This window comes from Callospermophilus lateralis, chromosome 10 (genome assembly GCF_048772815.1).
Source record: "Callospermophilus lateralis isolate mCalLat2 chromosome 10, mCalLat2.hap1, whole genome shotgun sequence".
NCBI classification, from domain to species: Eukaryota; Metazoa; Chordata; class Mammalia; order Rodentia; family Sciuridae; genus Callospermophilus; species Callospermophilus lateralis.
The window spans coordinates 95,036,109-95,059,041 of NC_135314.1; the positions used below are offsets into that span (position 1 = coordinate 95,036,109).

The window sequence follows — 22,933 nt, forward strand, 5'->3', positions numbered from 1 at the left end:
GTATTGTGTCCATCAACTAAAAAAAAATTTTTTAAAGAGTTGAGTTTGGAATTTTTAGATCCTTGATATGTTTTATGCTTGAGAAAAATGGTAGGAGGAAAAAAAAAACTTATCATGGGCTTTAAAATATCCCCAGAGTTCTGATAAGCTGGGATTCAGTAACTTCATCCTTTTGAAAATCTCTGATCAGGACAGGGTCAGTGGTATACGTCTAAAATCCCAGCGGCTCAGGAGGCTGAGTCAGGAGGATCGCAAGTTCAAAGCCAGCCTCGGCAATTTAGGAAGGACTAAGCAGCTTAGTGAGACCCTATCTCAAAATAAAATATAAAAAGGGCTGCAGATGTGTCAATGGTTAAGTTCCCCTAGGTTCAATCCCTGGTTAAAAATAAAAAAAAATCTCTGATCAGTTGCCTAAAGATGAAAAAGTCCTTAGCAGAATATCCCTTTGCCAGAATTGTCAGCACTTGTGTACAGCAGTGTGCCCCCATCAGCCCAACACCAAACTATTCATCTAAACAGCTTCCCAGGACTTATTTCCTTTAGATAGACTCAAAAATGGCATTTTACCCATTTTTTGGAGTGTTTCTACTCTTCATTCCCCTACTCACATCATCTCTCTGGCAATTCACAGGGAAAATCTTGTTTATTTATTTTTAAAGAATTTGTTATTTCAAACTTACCTTTAATAATGAGCAAGAAGGTATTGGTCTGTATTTCACTACCATACTTTCCCATCTCATCAGAAAATAAATGTAGAATTTTCATGACTCACTCTTATCCATGGGCCAAAAATTTTTAAGTAACAAAACACTAATTCTTCCACCTGCATATTCAATACCCAAACATGCATGCCTGAATAACACCAGAAGCCAGCACTCCAAATACCCCTCAGAAAATTCAATGACAGAAATTTCAACCACAAGTCTACCCTGTTCCAGCACTTGATAGCAGCACAGTTGAGCCATCTGGTAGGGGGGGAAAAAAAAAAGATAGCTGATGGATATGTTAAGTATGAATTCCCTGAATCCTTTGAGTTCCATCTCTAAATTATAAGAAAACATACCTAGATGGGCCATATTGAAACTGGTCTATAAAACAGCAAATTCCGTATTTCTAAAAATTATCCAAGCTGTTCTTCAGAACACAGGTGCAGAACCCTACAACTTGGCTTAAAATGACTTTGAGAACCTGGCCATACCCAAAGTCTTCATTGAGTGGAACACAAATAATCAGAACAGGACCTTACAGAGCAGAGCAGACCAGAACAAAGAGACTGGAAACTTCTCAGTTACAAAGTATCCACAATTCTCCCTGGTCCCTTTTACTGGGCACAATTCCTTACCCCAAGCTGCTTAAATTCCTTTGATGCAGCTCAGAGAGGAGACAGATTTGAGAATGCTTCTTGTCTCCTTGACATGAAAACCCTTTCTTTTCACAAAAACGGGGTGCCGTGGTATTGGCTTCTATGTGCTTTGGGCAGCAAGCCTTTTCTCTGTATAAGTATTATCTGGGTTTCTAGAGAAATGACACCTTTAAATTATGATTGAATGCCATGATTTTGGATTGTTACATTGAGTTAAAGCAAAAGAAGCAATCATTTAAAAATATTTATGGATCTTCTACCAAGCAATGGTACATTGTTTATTAAGTTACTCATATAAGAATACATACTAAACTTTCCTAGGATAAGAAGCCAGAAAAATGCAAATGATGCCCTTTATTGGAACATATATTATCTTTTGTTCTGATTTCTAGAAAGTTCAGAATCAAATTATACCTCCACTCTGGAATCTTGAATTTAAGTATTCAGCAAACCCACCCAAGTTTCCTTTAAGTCAGTTCAATAACATCTTCCCCTCATCAGTGATTCTTAAGAGGAGGGAGCTTTTTGGATTACATTACATTGGACATTTCAAGTGATACTCTAAAACATATAGGCAAGCAAGGTCGAGCACAATTTCATGAGCTGGAGCGCTGGTTTGTTTAGGAATTCGCCCAGTATGGTAGTACAAGGGAGGAAGAACTCCTATGTTTATTGTTTTAAAAAGCTAATTAGCTGAAGGAGAAGTGTGGTGTGTGTGTGTGAGTGTGTGTGTGTGTGTGTGTGTGTGTGTGTGTATGTATGTGTTTCTTTCTGGGGATTGAACCTGGGGTCTTGCATGCACTAGTCAAGCATTCTATAATTAATTGTAAGTGGCCTGTTTTCACCTTTCGCATTTTCCTCCACTTTCTCACCCGCAAGGAGTCTCAAATAGTTCCACAGTCCTCTACATGTCCCCTCCATCTCCTTCGCTTCGGTCTATGGCAACTCCCAAACAGAAGATCTTGCCCTTTTCCTACCTTGTTTCCCCCCTTCACTCAAAAAAGCCCCACATCCTGACCGTAGTAGTACTTTGTAATTCACTGGGTTCTGTCCCCTCTTGCCGCCTTCGTTGAAACCGGAGCGGTAAGACTCCCACCTTAGCCAGTCTCTCTTGGGTTGCTGGAACTGCTTGTGACTAGGTTTCCCGTCTAGGGCCAGTCAAATCCATCCTCCATCATCAGCGTCTTGCGATCTGAGGGCTCTGGGGGTCCCTGTCCCTTAACAGTTGATGCTCCAGCTCCATCACAGTTGTGCTCCTTGGAAGATGCGCCTGCCTCTCAACTCCTTGAACTGATCCGGGTACACCCAAAGTACCTGCGCCTCTGCAGCACACACTAAGCAGTTGCGCCCTCTGACAGGTTACCTCTTGACTAGTTTGGTTGTCACCTCCTCCAGAAAGTCCTCCTGGATGGTCCCGCCCCTCCACAAAACCCTTTATGTTCCCATACCGCCACGTCCTTAACTCGTGCTGGTGCTACCATCAGTTTCCAGAGCTTGGCATCCGCAGACCTGTGCACCCTTTGCGGGTGACGGCTGTGTCATAATCGTCTCTCTAGCCCCAGCCCCTAGCCCTATATCCACCCAAATCCCGGGAACTCCTCCCTGCAAAGGAGCCGGGGAGCTCTCCTTCAGTGGGCCTTTCAGCCCAGGCAGGGTAGCCGAGGAGCCTCAGAATCTGCTTCACCGCGTGCCCAGCAGGGCCCCAAGGCCCACGCGCGCGGAGCAAGGAGCGCGCAACACGCTGGACCCGGCGCTCGGGGCCTGCGCCGTGGCTCCGCCCCATTCTTTCCCTGAGGCACCGCCCCTGGGCGGGCCATGGCGCGGCGCGGCGCGGCGAGCAGTTGCCAAGGCAATGTCGCCGCTGCAGCAGCGTTTAGAAGAGCACAGGATGTCGAGTAGCCTGCAGGAGAACGTCGCCGAGGCGGTGGAGACCGATGATACCCCAACTCCTACTCTCATCCGTAACCCCAACCCAGACTCGGCCTCCGCGAGCGAGAACGGTAAGAAGGAGGGTGCCGTTGTGCTCCCACCTGGCCCGGACGCAACGCGCGAGGGGCGGCGGTGTCGCACCGGCTGATTCCTCGAGCAAGCTGCCTGCCCAAAGCGGTGCGGCTGGAGGATGCCCTTGGGCAACCCAACTCTGGACCAGACTTTGCGGAGTCTCCAAACGCAGGCAGGAGAGAAGCCCAGACCGCCCGCGGTGTGCCCTGTGCTCTCCAGTCGCGTAGCTGCTTTCCGGGGTCTCAAGGAAGGTGTGTTTGGGGGCTCGTCGCCGCCTTGGTTAGACACCAGTGGAGCAAGAGAAATCTGGAGACCGTTCTGACTTTGCACTTTTGGACTGCCTTAGTTTAACAAAAAAAGCTTAGCCTGAATGACACCTGTCCCCTATTTCAAATTTGGATTCTGATTTCTTTATTTATTTGAAACTAGAGACTGAACCCAGGGATGCTTTATCTACATCTCCAGCCCCTTTTATTTTTTATTCTGAGACAGAGTTTCAATAAGTTGCAGAGGTCTGGCCTCAAACTTAAGATCTTCCTGCCTCGGCCTTTCCAGTCACTGGGCTTGTTTTAAAGTGTGTGTTGATGGATGTGAAACGAGGTGGATAAAGAGCCTTAATCCTCATTGCACCAGGACAAAGCATTATTATGCTCTGCCTTAGCATAAAAGGAAATTTAAGCCCTGAGAATTTAATTTGCTTAAAGTTACATACCACGGAGTATGGATAGGGCGACAAAATCTGATTCCAACTCTTGGATTTTCCAGTATGTGGCTGTTCCGCCATAAAAGATCATCTGGAGGGAGCTGCCTCCAAAATAAGTAGGCCCATTCTCTAAGAAATTTTTAAATGTCTGCCAGAGGTGTAGATAAAAAACGAAATTTGGGTTAGATTCTTGACATTTTCCCGTGTAGCTGTTGCTTCCTAGTTTTGCCTTTACAATTTGCTTTATAATTTGAAGACTGATTTAATATTTTTATGCTAATAAGAATATAGTATAGAAAGCCAATTATTGGCACCATAAAATCTCCATATATAAAACACAGGTGAATTTTAAATCAAAAGAGTAACAGGGAAATATAGCAAAGCTTTAAAATATGGCTAGCTAATTAAATGAAAATATTCTTGCAACTTTCTTAAACTAATGTTTAGGTTCTAATCAAAGATTCCCTTATGCCTTCACAAAAACCACTCCTAAATCTGACACATTTCTGGTATCCTGGTCCATGGTGCAGCCCACACACACACACACACACACACACACACACATACACACATACACACTTGTGAAATCTGTTGTACTTGCTTCATTTATATTTACAGTTCATATGGCACAATGGGAAGAGTCTGAAATCGGTTTGATTTTGCACATTCCGTTATTATTACATGACTTCACATAAAATATTTCTCTGGACAGCATTTCCTCAGCTACCAAAGAGGTTAGTTCTCCCTTTATGTCATTTCCACTGTCATCAGCCAGTGTCTGCCCAGCCTTGGTGGGTGCATCAATGGCCCTCATATAAATTATTCTTTATAAAGAATATCAGCATTTTTATTCGGTCTCCCATTGCTTTTATTTCTCTTCTCTTTTATCCTTAGTTCTCTCTCCTTTTCTTTTACACATTCTCTCTCTCTCTCTCTCTCTCTCTCTCTCTCTCTCTCACACACACACACACACACACACACACACACACTTTTGAAGGACGTATATTGAGAAAAAAACTTTTAGAATAATTTGTGATGATAGATGCATTTATTTTTTTCAAAAGTTCCAGAATCTGTTGCTGGGCTCCAGGAATATTATTGTAATCTGTGTTTGGAAAATTCCAAGAAAATAAATCCTTATATATTGCATGTACTCCAAGAAGTGGATGAAGATATTAAAAAGGGGTAAGAAAAAGGGGTAAGAAAAATGACTACATTAGTAGTTTTACTAATTCTTAGATGTGTGAAAGTCCTGGGCTATTCACTGATTTTATAGCCATGAAAAAGCTGGGTAAAAATGGATGAATGTTTTGATTCAGATGAATAAATAGATGAGTGACACTGTTGGTAGATCTTAGAGATGGTGTAGGATACTGGGAAGAGCACTAGACCAAGATCCTTCAAGTCAGGGCTCCAGATTCCTTTTAGCTCTTGTGAGCTGACAAATTTAGGCAAATCATCAATATTGTCTATGTTGTTAATATAAAGAGGGAATACTTTGCGTATGTGTGTGTAAGAGAGAAATTAACTCATACAGAATACACTAAAGTGCTTAGCAAAGTCTATAGAATGTCCAGTAGTTTTTAGTTACCTGGTAAAAATCTACTATATACTTGTAAGTCATTCTACTACATGGTTCCAGTATCTGTCATCTTTGTATTTCAGCCTCTTTTCTCCATTTTTTTCTTTCTTTCTTTTTTTTTTGTATTTTAACAGATTGGAAAAAAGAATCACCTTAAACATCGCGGGTAACAATAGATTAATCCCAGTAGAAAGAGTAACAGATGAAGATTTTGGGATTCTTTCCCAAATTTTAGAGACTTGCCCATATATTAATGGTATGTTTGATTAAGAATAAGTACCTCCTGCTCTTCAGTGTTCTATTTTATAAGGAATGTAAAGTTTCATCTGTGTCTTTCAGGTTTGGATGTGAGATATAATGTTCTAAGTGATGCTGGTGCATACTATGCTGCAAACCTGCTTCAGGTATTATTTGACTACAGAATATTCTTAGTTCTGTTTGCAGTGAAACTACTTAGTCTAACAGCATGTACACAAACACTAGTTATGCAAAATGTCAAGGTCCTGACTCTGTGCTATATTTATAACACTTGAAATACATGGAAATTCATATTTGGTCTCAGTAGAGCTGATACCCAGATTTCCTGAGTTATCTTTTGCAAACTTGTATATCATTGTAAATACATAAAGTATGTCCACACTTTTTAATAATTTTAAATATTTTAAAATTTATTCTAATTAGTTATTCATGAAAGTAGAGTGCCTTTTGACACATCATACATAACTGGAGTATAACTTCTCATTTGTCTGGTTGTACATGATGTAGAGTTACCCAGGTCATATAATCATATATGCACATAGGGTAATAATGTCCAATTTATTCTACAATCATTTCTACACCTATGCCCTATGGGAAGCCAATCTCGAACGTGATTTGAGTCACCTCCCTGGCTGGGTGAGAGGAGCTTTGACAACTGTGTCAGAGCCCTCCCCACCCTGTCCCAGGTGCGAGGGCTTGTCCATGTGGAGGTGTGCCTGACCACTGACCTGAAGACCAATCACTGACCCTGACCTTGGAATGCTGCCCTCCTCGACCTTCATTGGATGGGATTTTTCCCTTGAATTTTTTGTTCCCCAATAAAAGCTCACTCCCTGGCGTGCTCTCCCTTTCTTGCTCACCGCATTAGGTGGCTGGAGGCGGGAGCTAGGAGAAGCCATCTCCAGAGCTGGGCATTAAAGGTAATGAGAGTATGTCTCTTTAGTTTTAAAACTCATTAGTTAATTTCTATGCTTCGAAACTCTTATGAAGCTTGCGCGCTGGTTGCGCGGCAGAATGCCCCCTCCTTCACTCCTCTCTCTAGTCCAAAATACCTCTATTCTTCCCCCACCATTATGAATTACCAAAGCATGTCCACACTTTGAGTTGATGGTTAAAGTGAATACAGTAATTTTCTTTCACTTATATTGAAAATTCATTATTTTTCCTTAATGGTAGTTGCTTTTGCTGGAATTCAGTTTTTCTGGATCATAAAAATTTTCTTTGATCAGTGTTTTTAATTAAAAAATGTGTATATGATTGATTTCCATAATACATGCATAATAGCTTCTTTTTTATCTCTCATAGACACAGAGGTATCTCATTTACTTAAATCTTATGTTTAATGATATTGGACCTGAAGGTGGAGAATTGATTGCTAAAGCACTTCATGTAAGCATTTATGTACTTCAAACTAACATATTGCTTGGGAATTTTAAGTTTTGATTGCTTGGTAACAACATAATTAAATGTTAATGTAAAATTATATTATTTCTTTATTTCACTTTTAGTCTATTAAAGTATGGACATTACATGAGCATTTTTGAATTCATTTAAAAATAGTTTTACCAAGATTATAATACATAATAAATTTACCCTTTTAAAGTCTTTAATTCAGCAAGAGTTTTTAATAAAAAGTACATTTAGAGAGCTGTGCAGCCATCACCACTATCAATATTTTTAGAACATTTTCATCACCCTCATCCTATAGAAACTCCAAACCTATAGCAATCCCCCCTCCATTATTCCCTCCCAGTACTCTCCAGTCTTTGGAGGCTACTAATCTACTTACTATATGTACACTTACCTATTTCTGAACATTTCATATAGATGAATCCTATGATACAAGGCCTTTTGTTTGCTGCCTTAACGTGTAAAGTTTCATCCATATTGTAACACGTTCCATCTGTTTTTATTAGCAAGTAATATTCCACTGTATGGATATATCACATTGTGTTCATCTATCTGTTGATGGACATTTGGGTTTCTACTTTTTGGCTATTATGAATAATGCTACTATGGATAGTCACATATTTTTTATGGACTTGTTTTCAGTTTGTAGGATACATACCTAGGAGTGGAATTGCTGGGTCATGTGATGTCTATTTAACATTTTGAAGAACTGACAATTGTTTTCCACAGTGGCTGCAGCTACCAACAATTCTACCAGCGATGTTTGAGTGTTCCAATTTCTCCACATGCTCACCAGCACTTGTTATTGCCTAATTTTAACCTTCTTAGGGAGTGTGAAACAGTTTGTAGTTTTTTGATTTACTTTTCTCTAATGAATAATGATGTAGAGAATCTTTTCATGTGCTTATGGTTCATCTGTATATATCCTTTGGAGAAATCTCTGTTCAAATCTTTTGCCCTTTGGAGACTGGGTTTTATTTTGAGACAAGGTCTTATCATATTATTCAGGTTGGTCATTTTATTTTTTCTCCTTCTTTGAAGCACTGAGGATTGAACCCAGGGTTTACATATGTAAATGCTAGGCAACTGCTCTACCCTGAGCTCTATCTCCAGCCCCTCAGATTGGTCTTGAACTTTTGGGCTAAAGAGATCCTCCTGCCTCCGCCTCCTGAGTGGCTGGGACTACAGGGGTATGCCCTGCAACTGGTGGGTTGTCCTTTTGGGTTGTAAGAATTCTTTATATATTCTATATATAAGTTTCTTATCAAATATGTGATCTGCAAGTCATTTTCTTCATTCTGTACGTTGTCTTTTCACTTCTTTGATGTTCTTTGAAGTATAAAACCTTTTAGATTTGATCAACCCAATTTTTAATTTTGTTGCTTTTCTTTTGATGTTAAATATCTAGAACGCTTTGCCCAACCCAAGGTCACAAAGATTTACATGTATATTTTCTAAGAGTTTTGTAGTTTTAGCTCTTTTCTTATATATAGTATGAGGTAGGCATCAAACTTCATTCTTAACTTCATTCTTTTATATAATGGCTATCCACTTGTCCCTACCACATTTGTTAAGAAAACTGTTCTTTACCCCCATTGAATTATCTTGACCCCTTTGTCCAAAAAAAAAAAAGCTGATGTAAATGTGAGGGTTTATTTCTGCAGTACTCTGAATTCCATTAATCCATTTTCTGTCCTTATGCCAGTACTATACTATCTTGATTTTTATAGTTTTTTTATAGTTTTGTAGTAAGTTTTGAAATTAATAAAGTCTTCTAACTTTACTAATTTTCCAAGATTATATTGGATCTTCTGGGTCCCTTTATTTCCATACACATTTTAGGAGTTTATCAATTTCTATAAGAAAAAGCAGCTAGGAGTTTGATAGGAATTTTGTTAAATCTGTAGATAAATTTGTAGAGTATTGCCATTTTAACAATATTAAGTCTTCCAAACGAAGAACATGGAATGTGTTCCATGTAATTTCTTTCAACTGTGTTTTGTAAGTTGCAATGTGCAGGTCTGCTATTCTTTTGTTAAATTTATTAATATTTTATTTTTTTCTGATGGTACTGAAAGTGAAATTGTTTTTATAACTTCATTTTTAGGTTGTTCATTGCTAGAGTATAGAAATACAATTGATTTTTGTATTTTGATATTGTATCCTATGCTGAATTTATTAGTTCTAACAGCATTTCTTTAGTGGATTCTTTAGGGGTTTTCATATTCAGTACAAGATCATGTCATATCCAAGCATTTTTTCTAATTTGGATTTTTTTTCTTTTTCTTGCCAAATTTCCCTAGCTCTAACTTTCCATACAGTGTTAAATAGAAGTGACCAGAACAGACACACTTCTCTTCTTCCTGATCTTAAAGGAGTTTGAATTCATTTTAAACAGATAATTATTTACATTATTATATATCCTAACATGTATTCATTAGAATAATGAAATATCTATAATTTTGTTATTTAATCAAGAGTGGAATAAGAAATGGAATTAAATCTTGCAAGTTTCTGAGAAATTATATTGCTTTAAAATGGGAGTTAGGAATTTAACATTGCAACAACAAAAAAGTGATGGCATAATGGAAAATGACTGCTGAATGGGTACAGGACTACTTTTTAGGAGTAATGAAAATGTTTTGGAACTAGCTACAAATGATAGCTACATAACATTGGGAATGTAGTAAATGCCACTGAGCTGTATACTTTAAAATGGTTAATTTTACATTATGTGGATTTCACCTCTATAAAAAAGTGGTATAATTTCTTAGAAAATATATTTTCAATGAAAGTAAAGTTTATTAAAATGTGTTTTATTTACTGGTTATTGACTGGACTTCTGTTTCTTGGTCATTCGTTTTACTAAACTAGTAGATTTTTATCTATTGTTGGAAATTGAGTATTACCTTTAAGGAATATCCTAGTCTATCTCCTTGAAGATTACATGTGTTTATAAATGGTAATATTCCCTCTCCTAACTCATTTAATTTAGAGAATTCCATGGATTAAAAAGTTAAATAACAGCTGGGCGCAGCAGTGCACACATGTAATCCCAGTGTCTCGGGAGACTGAGGCAGGAGGATTGTGAGTTCAAAGCCAGCCTCAGCAAAAGCAAGGCACTAAGCAACTCAGTGAGACCCTGTCTCTAAATAAAAAAATAAAATAGGGCTGGGAATATGGCTCAGTGATTGAGTGCCCCTGGGTTCAATGCCCGGTACCCCCCAAAAAGAGTTAAATAAGTTTTGATTCTTTTCTTTTTTAGAAGAATACAACTTTGAAATACCTGCGAATGACTGGAAATAAGATTGAAAATAAAGGTGGAATGTTTTTTGCTTCAATGCTGCAAATTAATTCATCCTTAGAGAAATTAGATCTGGGTGACTGTGACCTGGTGAGTAAATTGTTTATGAAAAAAATCACCAAGATAATTTGTTATTCTCCCAGGAAATCAGCATAGAGAACCATCCAAGAAACCAGTCAAATGGCAGTCTTATGAATTGTTAATCTTGTCCCTAATGTCTAAAATAAGAGAAAAGGTGGGATTTTTTCCTTGATATAATAGTACAGACTGTTAATAAAATCAGATTATAGTAAATATCATAGAAAAATATACAGTATAATAAAAATATTCCTAAACTTTTGTCCATACTCATCTTAACCTGTAAGGGATTTTTAAAGAAAACAATCATGTTCATTTTAATTAAACAAATACTAGTTCTCTAGTATAATACAAATTCCTTTACTTTGAAAATACTTTGTAATATTTACATTATGCCATAAAAATTTAAAATAATGCTAAAAAAAAAGAAAAATATTAGGATGGTAAAAGCTACTCTGAGCCTGATAATGAAAAATGTGGTTTTTGCTTGTCTTCATGTGCTATATGAACATAAAAGAATGCCTGTGCAAAGTCATATATTGCATAAGAAGTATGAGCCCTAGCTGGGGTCCACATCTTGAGGACTCCACACAGAACCTTGAGGGCCAAGAAGCAAGACTAGAGTCAGACACCCAAGAAATGAATACTGAAATGTTAAGAAACTCCTTGTGCGTGTTGCAAACAGGTTTTAGGCCAGGGAAAGAAGACTATAATAACAATTGATTTCTGAATTCAATCAACCTATAATTCAAAGAGCAATCTTTTTAAAAACAAAGTTTGATTTATTAGAATTCAGATAAATAATCTTGAAATATTTATGTAGAGAGATTAATTTATATAGTGTCAGTTTCCTTAATGAATTCTCCTGTTTATTTTTTAGGGAATGCAAAATGTGATAGCATTTGCAACAGTACTAACTCAAAACCAAGCAATTAAAGGAATAAACCTAAACCGACCTATACTGTACGGGGAACAGGTATGTTTTCAAAGTGATGGTAGCTAGTATAACAGCATGTGAATAAAACTAAGTTCTTAGTGAAGTTTATAGTGTATGAATACATTGTATTTTTGGAATTATCCTTATATCTTGTAAACTACTACTTACAAATAGAAATTTTTAAAAGGAAAATTATTATATTCTTGATAAGACTTTTAAAATTGAATATGCTTTTAGATATTGCTTATTTAAGCATCAAACGTCTTTTTTTCTTGAAACTCAAACTCTGAATGAGTAGACCTATAGGGTTAAAACATTCAAGACAAAAATAATATATGGTAAAAGTTTTATTAAAGGCCAGGATGTAAGAGCCCAGTGTCAACTGTCTTTATTTGTTGAAATGTGATGAAGCATTGTATTTTTGAAACATGGTAACAAATAACAGCAAAATGTGTCTGAACAGCAGTTTGGCAAGTTTGAACTTGAACCTATGTGTAGTTAAGGTGCATGTTGGAGATAGAAAAAACATGGTTGCTTCTTTCAGGCTTCTTTTTCCTTAACAAATATCCTTTAAGCCACTTTAGAGTGGCTTAAACTTACTTAAATAGTGTTGAGAGAGAGAGAGAATATGACTAATTAGAACAAATTAAAAAATATTTTAAATTTTAAAAAAGTTAAAAAAGGAATAAGAACCCCTTTTTTATTGGTCTAAATAAAAAGAGATATATCTGCTAAAAGGAAAAGTAAATATCCAAAGCACTTTTTTTTTCTTTTTTTAAGTACTGAGAATTGAACCCAGGGATGGTTAATTCCTGAGCTACAACCCCAGTCCTTTTTCTTTTTTATTTTGAGACAGGATATCAGGAAGATGCTGAGGGTCTCACTAAATGCTAAGGTTGGCCTCAAACTTGTGATCTTTCTGCCTTAGCCTCCCAAGTTGCTGGGATTATATGCATGCACCACCAAAAGCACTTTATATAGTCCAAAAAATAAACTTTATTAAAGTTCAATGTGCAAATGTTTAATGTTTTAAGTTCAATATTTAAGTGAGTTTTGAACTTCCAAATGAAATTTAACAAAGTTCAAAGCTCTTTAAATAATTTAAAATTAACTACCTGATAGTTACACCTTAGTATGAGTAATTCAGAACCATATTTTAAGTATTATTTTTCACATTCAGAAGTGTATCTTGCATTCTTTGCCTATGTAGATCTCTCCCTTTGAATTACCTCTGTACTTTTCTTTACTAACATTTTTTGAGTTTTATATCATATTGTTTCATAAACAGAAATTTAATCTCTTCAACAAGACACCCAGAATCCTCAAATAATAGAAACATACTTTTAAAAATGCTTTAAATACCAGCAAAATACCTGGCTCAAAGTAGGCACACAGTGAATTGCTTCATTTACGAATCATAAATATTTGAATGCAACCCTAAACCAGACAAAATGCAGGGTGACAGAGATAAAAGATCAAATCATATGACCCTGTCTTCAGGAGTTTTCAGTCTGTGTAGAGGGAAATCAACCAGTCTAGAGAATGATGTGCTCGGGGTGCCACAGGAGCATAAGGAAGGCACTGAAATCAAAGCAGGGAGAGGTGAGGCAGCAGGGCAGGATCTCAGATTGAGGACCTGACAAGTTTGACAGTTAAATTAAAAAATTTTTGGACTATATCTTTTAGGAAATAAGTATGTTTAAATATATGAAATCACATTAGATGCAATCCCTCTTCTAAATTTGTTGAGTGGTGTCATTAATCACAAATCTGTCTGAGAACAAATATTAAAAGCCCAGGGCTCCTATGTGGGGCCATGTTCTTGCCTAGCCTGATACTTCAGGCCTCTTCTCTTTTCTAAGGTAGACATCACTGTATGTATCCTAGAGGGCAGTAGTCCACTCTTTAGTATTTGTAGAGTAAAAACCTTCTTTCCTATACTGTGTTGTTCCCAAATAAAAGCCTGCAAACCTATTGCATTTAAGGTTTAATGTTCATTACCATAGAAAAATCAGGATGATAAAGATAAAACGTTGTAAATGTTGACCTAACCTTTGATGCTCATTGATATTATCTGGGAAGCTTAGATAAATAGTGATGCCAGGTGCAACTAAATTAAGTCACAAACTCAGCAAATGGGGACAATATCCTTTACTATTTCTGATAGTAGTTCTCTCCTTTAATAAAGATGGTTCCTTTTTCAAGCTTCTTAGTTTAAAAATGCAGTCAAGGTACAAACACAAAAATGTATTATGTCCTCTTGTCAGCAGGAAGCAGAGCAATCGTGGATCTGTAAGTGGTCAGTTTGCATTTTTTAAGATTCCAGACTATACAGCATTTCTTTAGTTATATCTTTTCAGTAATTTCAACAAATCAGATACAGAATTTTGGAAAACTAAACAATAATAAATGATTTACAGTTTACTATAGAATACTTATTTTGTGGCAGGTGCTTATTTGTTGACTTATTTAATTCTGTGAGGGAAGCATAATTTCACCTATTTTACAGAAAAGTAAATTGAGACTGGGCTAGATGAAATTTGCTGAAATTCATATAGCCCAGGAAAAAAGTAAAGCTAACATCTGGACAGTTTTGATTATTATAAAACTTATGTACATTTTGTTATTACTATGTTGTTTCCTTTAACTTTTAGTTTATCTCAATGTATTTATACATAATAAGAACATGTAGTTGTCCATGTTCATCATCAATATTTCCAGTGACTGTAAAACTACTTATGTTACAGAGCAATCTTAAGATTTCTTACCACAAAATACCTGGGCTCATTCATTTTAAGATATGCTTCAATTTTTCTAAAAACTTAAAATGCTTAGTATTCAAACCTTAGTTGGGACTACGTATATAATTTTTCTTAGAAGTAGCTAGACTATGAAATTTAAAAAATAAAAAAAAAAGTCTTCTGGTGATCAGAAAACAAGAGTAGAACACATTCTTGGCATGCATATAAAAGGAAAGTAATCAAATATATCACAGGGTTAATGAGTATATTTTAAAAGTAAAATCAAGATTGGAAATGTCTTTGTATTTTGTCTTAAAACCATCAAGAGTGGAGATCAGGACTGGGCCTAGTAGTGCATACCCATAAGTCTGAGAACAGCCTGGGCAATTTAGCAAGACCTTGTCTCAAAATGAAACATACAAAAAAAAAAAGGGCTTCATGTATAGCTTAGTATTAGAGCACTGGGTTCAATCCCCAACACTATAAGTAAAAAGAGAGTAGAAATCAGGGGCAAAGTTCAGGAACATACAGAGGATATAAGAAAGTTTCAGAGACTCTTGAGGGTCCAGCCAGCAGTAGGGGAATTTACGTGTTTAATGTAGGATGAACCAGTTATTATTTTTTCCCTCATGAAATGACTGATTATTGTTTTTGTAAATCAAACTCTCCATCTCTTCTACATCCTTACTCACTGCATCTTACAAGTGCCTGATACCTATTTCTAAGAGGGTACAAGCCAGGAACTGTGACACAACTGTAATACCAGCTATTTAGAAGGCTGAGGCAGGGGGATTACAAATTTGAGGCTAGCAAGACCCTTGGCAACTTAGTAAGACCCTATCTCAAAATAAAAATTTAAAAAAGGGAGGGGGATGTATGTAGCACAGTGATAGAATGCCCCTGGGTCCAACCCCTAGTATTGCATGCATAAACAAACAAACAAACAAATAAATATATGATTTGAGGCAAAGATGATTTTTTTTCTTAAGGCCAAATACAACTTTGAGTAGACTAATAGTCTTAAACAGTATAACCTTTCTTGTGCTCGCTTCGGCAGCACATATACTAAAATTGGGACGATACAGAGAAGATTAGCATGGCCCCTGCACAAGGATGACACGCAAATTCGTGAAGCATTCCATATTTTTTTCTACTGTCATGTATGACTAAAAAATAAATAAATAAAAATTTAAAAAAAACACAGTATAACCTTTCTCATGTCTGGCATCATTGTACATGTCAAATTATCCTAACTATGGTGGCTGAAGCAGGAGGATAACAAGTTCAGGGCCTGCCTGAGCCACTTAGCAAGAAAGTCTCAAACTTTTGGGCTGGGATATTAGTTTGGTGGTAAAGCACTTGTCTGGTGTGCATAAGGCCCTGGGTTCAATCCCCACTATACTGCAAAAACAAAACAAAAATATATATATTTCTAAAAAGCTAATTTAAATAGTAGCATATGTTTGGAATAAACACGCATTGCTTCAAATCTGTAATTTTTTTAAATGGATCTTTCATTTTATTTATTTTTTATATGTGGTGAGGATCAAACCCAGGGCCTCACACATGCCAGGCAAGTGCTCTACCCCTGAGCTACAACTCCAGCCCCTCAAATTTTATTTTAAAAACAAGATTTTATCTATTTTCAGGAAGAGTCCACTGTCCATCTAGGCCACATGTTGAAAGAAAACCACTGGCTTGTTGAACTACACATATGTAAGCATGGTATAAAAAACTGTGGTATGCAGAAGTTATGCGATGCACTGTATCTGAACAGAAGCCTGCGTTACCTTGATATCAGCTGGTAAGTGATAATTTACTTGTTACTAAATCAAAAGTTGTATGAGATATTTTGTTACACACTATTTTCAGTGATTAGGAAAGGCAACCATTGTCAACTTTTCATCCTAAGCCTTAATATTTATTAATTTAGATAATATTGTTATTATGTCTCTTATAATCTCATCTTTTTTTGCTTTTTAAATTTTTTATTCTAATGTATTATATGACAGCAGAATGCATTACAATTCATATTATACATATAGAGCACAATTTTTCATATCTCTGGTGGTATACAAAGTATATTCACATCATTTGTGTCTTCATACATGTACTTAGGGTAATGATGTCCATCTCATTCCACCGACTTTCCTACCCTCATGCCCCCTCCCTTACCCTTCCACCCCTTTACCCTATCTAGATTTTGTCTATTCCTCCCATGCTCCCCTCCCAATCCCACTATGAAATCAGCTTCCTTATATTAGAGAAAACATTCAGCATTTGTTTTTTGGGGATTGGCTAACTTCACTTAGCCTTATCTTCTCTAACTTCATCCATTTACCTGCAAATGCCATGATTTTATTCTTTTATTCCTGAGTAATATTCCATTGTGTATGTATACCACATTTCTTTATCCATTCATCTATTGAAGGGCATCTAGGTTAGTTCCAGTTTAGCTATTTTGAATTGTGCTGCAATACATTGATGTGGCTGTGTCCTGTAATATGCTGCTTTTTTAAGTCCTTTGGGTATACATGGAAGAGTGGGATAGCTGGGGCAAAAGGTGGTTCCATTCAGAGTTTTCCAAGGAATCTCCATACTGTTTTCCATATTGGCTGCACCATTTTGCAGTCTCACAAGCAGTGTATGAGTGTGCCTTTTTTCCCACATCCTCGCCAACATTTATTGTTGTCTGTATTCTTTTTTTTTTCTTAAGAGAGAGAATTTTTTTTTTTTAATATTTATTCTTTAGCTTTTGTGGGACACAACATCTTTGTTGTATGTGGTGCTGAGGATCGAACCTGGGCCGCACGCATGCCAGGCGAGCGCGCTACCACTTGAGCCACATCCCCAGCCCCTGGTTCTCTGTATTCTTAATAGCTGCCATTCTGACTGGAGTAAGATGAAATCTTAAGAGTAGTCTTGATTTGCATTTCTCTAATTGCTAGAGATGTTGAACATTTTTTCATATATTTGTTAATTGATTATATATTATCTTCTGAAGTGTCTGTTCAGTTCCTTAGCCCATTTATTGATTGGGTTATTTGTTTTTTTGGTGTTTAGCTTTTTTGAGTTCTTTATATATCCTAGAGATTAGTGCTCTATCTGATGTGCAAGTGATAAAAATTTGTTCCCAAGCTATAGACTCTCTATTCACCCCACTGATTATTTCTTTGCCAAAAAGAAGCTTTTTAGTTTGAGTCCATCCCATTTATTAATTCTTGTGCTACAGGAGTCTTATTAAGGAAGTAGGGGCCTAATCTGATATGATGAAGATCTGGGCCTACTTCTTCTTCTATGAGACACAGCGTCTCTGGTTTAATTCCTAGGTCCTTGATAATCTCATATCTTGAATGAATAATTTAGTTATGTTAATCAGATATGGAACAATATTTTATAAATTCATTAACTTTTTTGGAAATTGAGTGAGCTAAAATAGAAAGTACTATTTATTATGTTTTCAAGCATCTTACTACTGTAAATAACAAAGCAGTACTTTGTATTTTCAAATATTACCAAATATTTTTCCTTTCACAGCAATAAAATAACTCGTGATGGAATGGAGTATTTGGCTGATGTTCTGAAAAGCAATATCACCCTGGAAGTTTTAGATCTTTCTTTTAACAGAATAGAAAATGCAGGAGCAAACTGTCTCAGTGAAACTCTTACTTCACACAACAGAAGTCTTAAAGTGTTAGTATGGTTTTATATTTAATCACATTAACAGAAAAACATGGTTTTTTTTACAATACTAATCTCAAACTCCTTAAATCTTAAATTATGATAAAATGTGAAGATTCAGTTTCTAAATCTTTCCCTACTAAGTTACAGTAAATATTTAATTTCTATTTTTCAAAAGTAATGCCTTTTAAATATTAGATATTTAGCTCTTGAGAGGTGCTGGGGATATAGCTCAGTTGGTAGAGTGCTTGCCTAGCATGCACAAGGCCCTGGGTTCAATCCCCAGCACCACAGGAAAAAAGAAAGAAAAATTCATGAGAAAATTCTTGTTGATTATATTATATACCTTGAATTATATTGAAAAATCAGAAACATTCAATATGATACAATTTACCCAAACATTTACTGAATAATATAAAGCATACTACTTTTAAAAGCTAGGCAGCTTTCCTAATTAAACTTTAGAAGTTATATGGCCAATATTTTGTTCACATTAAAACATTAAAGAGTAATGCTGAGATTTCACATGTGAAAATGGCTGTAATAAATGTTATTGGTAACTTACACATTTTTTTCTTTGTTGAACTACTGGTTTCTAGCATTATTACCTTTTGTTTTTCTACAGATTATCAGTAGTCAGCAACAATATAGAGGGAGAAGGACTTGTTGCACTTTCACAGTCAGTGAAAACAAATCCCACATTATCTAACATCTACATTTGGGGAAACAAATTTGATGAGGCCACATGTGTGGTAAGTTTTTCCTCAATGAAGGCTCTTTCTGGAACTTCTCTATAACAGACATTATTTACATGTGCCTCAGAAATGGTTACAAGATATAAGGAGATGTATACTAAATATACCTGTATTTAATATTTTGTCTTAAGAGAATACACACGTGTGCGTACACATACACACAAACACATGTATATTGCACTCAACTTTGTTTTAATTGCCATGCAGATTTGAACAGAACAGAATCTATTCATGCAAAATATAAGAAATGAAAACCTTATTTAGAATATTTGTTAGTTGGAGTTTCTTGGCAACATATTATACATTATGTATGTGGATGTACAGCCACATACATATATATGCACGTGTGTGTGTGTGTGTGTGTGTGTGTGTGTGTGTGCATTTTATTTATTTATTTATTTTGGTACCAGGGATTGAACTCAGGGGCACTTGACCACTGAACCACATTCCTAGCTCTATTTTTTTTGTATCTTATTTAGAGATAGGGTTTCACTGAGTTGCTTAGTGTCTCACTTTTGCTGAGGCTAGTTTTGAACTTGTGATCCTCCTGCCTCAATCTCCCCAGTCAATGTGATTATAGGCGTGTGCTACCGGGCCTGGCCCACATACAAATATTTTTAAATTTGTTGATTTAGATATTTTAGTCTCTCAATAGACTTAGATTACTTAATTTGAGACTCCATTGTTAAAAATCATGGAGCCAGGTGCAGTGGCACACCCCTGTAATCCCAGCAGGTTAGGAGGCTGAGGCAGGAGGATCACAAATTCAAAGCCAGCCTCAACAACTTAGCAAGGCCCTAGGCAACTTAGTGAGACCCTATCTCAAAATAAAATATAAAAAGGGTTTGGGATGGCTAAGTGGTTAAGTGCCCCTGGGTGTTCAATCCCTAGTAACTCACCCCCCCTCAAAAAAAAAAATTGTGGAGAATTGAAAGAATTGACCTTTTTTTTTTTTTTTTTTCCCAAGAAGGTGAGAGGGATAGAGTATAGTATGCTTCTGAAAATTTCATTAGTTTATTCTTAAGGGGAATACCAAGAAAATGTGTATTTGGCTATTGCTAAGTATGATATATACCATTTTATATTTATTTTATATTTATATTTCCAAGTGTGTCTTTCTAAGAGGAGAATAAATAATAAGGAATTACTGGGAGAAAAAAAGAAGATAAAATTCTCAAAATTTGCACAAGGACTAACCAAAACTCCACTACTTACAGGGCACTAAAATACATACTACTGTCTAACAAACACTCATAAATTTTGAAAAACATCAATGTCCTTTAGTAGTTCTATAAACTAGAAGGTATGTAAGTTGATTTTGTAACCACTGATAATGACTAGCTAAATATGGAAATCAAAACAAACCTTTAAATCTGTTTTCTTAATTTTGATGATGCTGGTGATCAAACCCACATCCTGGGCATGCTAGGCAGGTACTCTACCACTGAACTGAACAACATCCTTAACACTTTTTTTCTTTTCTTTTTTTGGGGGGTGGGGGAAGTACTATGAACCCAAGGGGCACTTTATCACGGAGCTACATCCTCAGTCCTTTTTATGTTTTTGAGAATGGGCCTCATTAAGTTGCTGAGACTGGTCTCCCAACTTGTGATCCTGCTAACTCAGACTCTCAAACTGCTGGGATTACAGGCATGCACCAACAAGCCCAAATCCTTTTTAAAATTTTTGTTTTGAGACAGGGTCTTGCTAACTTGCCCAGGCTGGCTTTGCACTTACCATCCTCCTTTCTTAAACTCCTGAATAGTTAGTATTACAGGACTTTGCCACTGGGCCTGGCCTAGCTAAATCTTTTCATGTCTAAATTTCTGCCTCTTTCTATAATGTAAACCTTATTAACAAACCAATTCACTGTAATTGTATGATACCCTTATATAGACACCAAGGATCCAAGAGATATGCAAAGAAAATTCTACAATGAAGAAATAATAGGCCAGCATGTAATACTGTGGAATTCTTTCTCATCCTAAATCTGTATTAGCTTTAGGGGTTCATGAACTCCATAAAACTGAAATGTCCAAATCCTAGGGTTCCATTTATTTTTTCTGAGGAATGGGTCCCCAGCTATCATCAGATTTTTCAGAGCAACCAAAACAACCCTCTACTCAGTGCACCATCACCTTGTAAGACTTAAATTTGACTGTGAAACCTTTGGTCCACTTAGTATAAGGAATTGAAGAGTTACAAAATGACAAAACATGCCTAATGCATTAAAAACTTTAAAAAAATTTCACAATATTACAATTTCATTGTAATTAAATGAATAAAAAATACCTGGAAAATATTAAAATTCAACCATGTTAAGAGTATTTTAAACTACAAAATAGCATGGCTAAATCAAATGTTTATATTTGTTTCAGCATTGTAAGTTGAATAAATTATATTCCTAATGATAATTTTTCCTAAAAATCCTAGGCATATTCAGATTTAATTCAAATGGGCCATCTAAAACCAAACAATACAGATGTGGAGCCATATGTGGTGGATGGACATGTGTATCTTGCAGAAGTCTCCAACGGCCTTAAAAAGCATTATTACTGGACACCAACTCATAGAGATGCTAATAGCCCCTCATCTAATGCAGATTTTGCTGTGTTGTTTCAGTAGGTCCATATTTCTGAAAAGCAAGCTCTAAAATAGTTTTCATGTAATTACTTCTGTTGGATTTATGTCCTATTCTCTTTCATAAATTAGGTTACTTTTATGAAATGTGTAAAACTTTTTATAGCTGTCACTGTGAAAAATTGGGTAATTTAAAAAAAAATTTACAATATGAAGATTAAAATTTTAGGGCCGGGGACATAGCTCAGTTGGTAGAGTGCTTGCTTCACATGCATAAGGCCCTGGGTTCGATCCCCAGCACCACCAAAAAAAAAAAAAAAAAAAAGACTTAAAATTTTAATCCTGAAGAAACCAGAACTGTACTAATTATTTTTTTTAAAGAGAGAGTGAGAGAGGAGAGAGAGAGAGAGAGAGAGAGAGAGAGAGAGAATTTTTTGATATTTATTTTTTAGTTATCGGCGGACACAACATCTTTGTTTGTACGTGGTGCTGAGAATCGAACCCGGGCCGCACGCATGCCAGGCGAGCACGCTACCACTTGAGCCACATCCCCAGCCCCCTAAGTATTTTTATAATGAAAATACAACCAAGTAGTGAAACAGGATACAGATACCTTAACTGAAAGTTGTTTACAAAATGGTAGAAAGGTTTCAGGTGACAAATTCCCAGTGAATTTAAAGGGTTTTCAAAGTTCCGAAGTTGAAAAAATATTCTATGTATGTATCCTATTTTAGGTAGTACAGATAGATGTTAATAACTATTTCATAAATACAGGTAAATAAATATATACCCTTTCTAAGGAAGTGAGTGCTGCTAGCTCCTCCAACCCTCCTCTCATAGACAACTACTATACTGACTTTTAATACTACAGAGTCTTTCTGCCGATTTTTTATCTTTATGTAAATGGAATCATATAATCTTTTTGTGTCTGGCTTCTTTTATTCAACATTATATACATGCAATTCATGTTGCTGAATGTACAGTAGTCCATTTTTAATTGTTTTGAAGTATTCTATCATATGCTTGGCAGTAGAATAGTCTAAAGGATTATGAAAAGATATGGCCTTTCAGGCTAAGACACAGCCATGTTAAAAGAAGTCTTTAGCAATATAGTTTGCTTTCTCAGACTACTGTCTATTACTGTATGGTATGGAATGGACCCACAAGTTCCTATATTTTTGGAGAGGGAGATTTATAAGATAACTAAAGGGGAAGCAACGGGGCTCTCCTGAGCCTACTGTGGAATGGCAAGTGATAAACCTGCAGCCTGACCTACATTAGAGTGGTTGAGACAGAACTGCAGGTGGCAGAGCCTTAGAGATTTCTCCACACCCAAGAGAACGGAGGTGAGGCCAGTTCAGCCAAGAACCACCAGGCTCTGACCAAGTTAGGAAAGACTTGATCATATATTTTTATAAGCCACTGCTTAACTATATCAGAGGCCAGTAGGATGCCCAGAGAATGGAAGAGCTCAAGATCCCTCACACTAATGCCATTATGTCATGTAAACCCTCTCCATACATCTGGACACAATTTGAGA

At 36.3% G+C, this 22,933-nt stretch overlaps 1 protein-coding gene and 1 non-coding gene across 2 annotated transcripts; both read left to right on the top strand.

Moving 5' to 3' along the window:
- The first annotated feature begins 3,482 nt into the window (after positions 1-3,482).
- On the top strand, positions 3,483-21,486 carry Lrrc34 (leucine rich repeat containing 34). The gene is made up of 11 exons (XM_076867048.2): positions 3,483-3,615; positions 5,132-5,252; positions 5,784-5,905; positions 5,989-6,053; positions 7,213-7,296; positions 10,583-10,711; positions 11,580-11,675; positions 16,027-16,181; positions 17,915-18,070; positions 18,684-18,810; positions 21,247-21,486. Exons 1-11 carry the CDS (start codon positions 3,483-3,485, stop codon positions 21,436-21,438), a joined length of 1,380 nt encoding a protein of 459 aa, XP_076723163.2. The 3' UTR covers positions 21,439-21,486.
- Positions 15,419-15,525, top strand: LOC143409078 (U6 spliceosomal RNA). Its single transcript, XR_013092589.1, has one exon. It is a non-coding gene; the product is annotated as a U6 spliceosomal RNA (small nuclear RNA).
- Positions 21,487-22,933: the final 1,447 nt, after the last annotated feature.

Excerpts from the sequence above, each read along its gene's own strand:
- Lrrc34 (XM_076867048.2), top strand. The coding sequence starts at position 3,483 with ATGCCCTTGGGCAACCCAACTCTGGACCAGACTTTGCGGAGTCTCCAA. Across the intron at positions 11,676-16,026 it reads CTATACTGTACGGGGAACAG|GAAGAGTCCACTGTCCATCT; the intron begins GTATGTTTTCAA and ends ATCTATTTTCAG. Across the intron at positions 16,182-17,914 it reads CGTTACCTTGATATCAGCTG|CAATAAAATAACTCGTGATG; the intron begins GTAAGTGATAAT and ends TTCCTTTCACAG.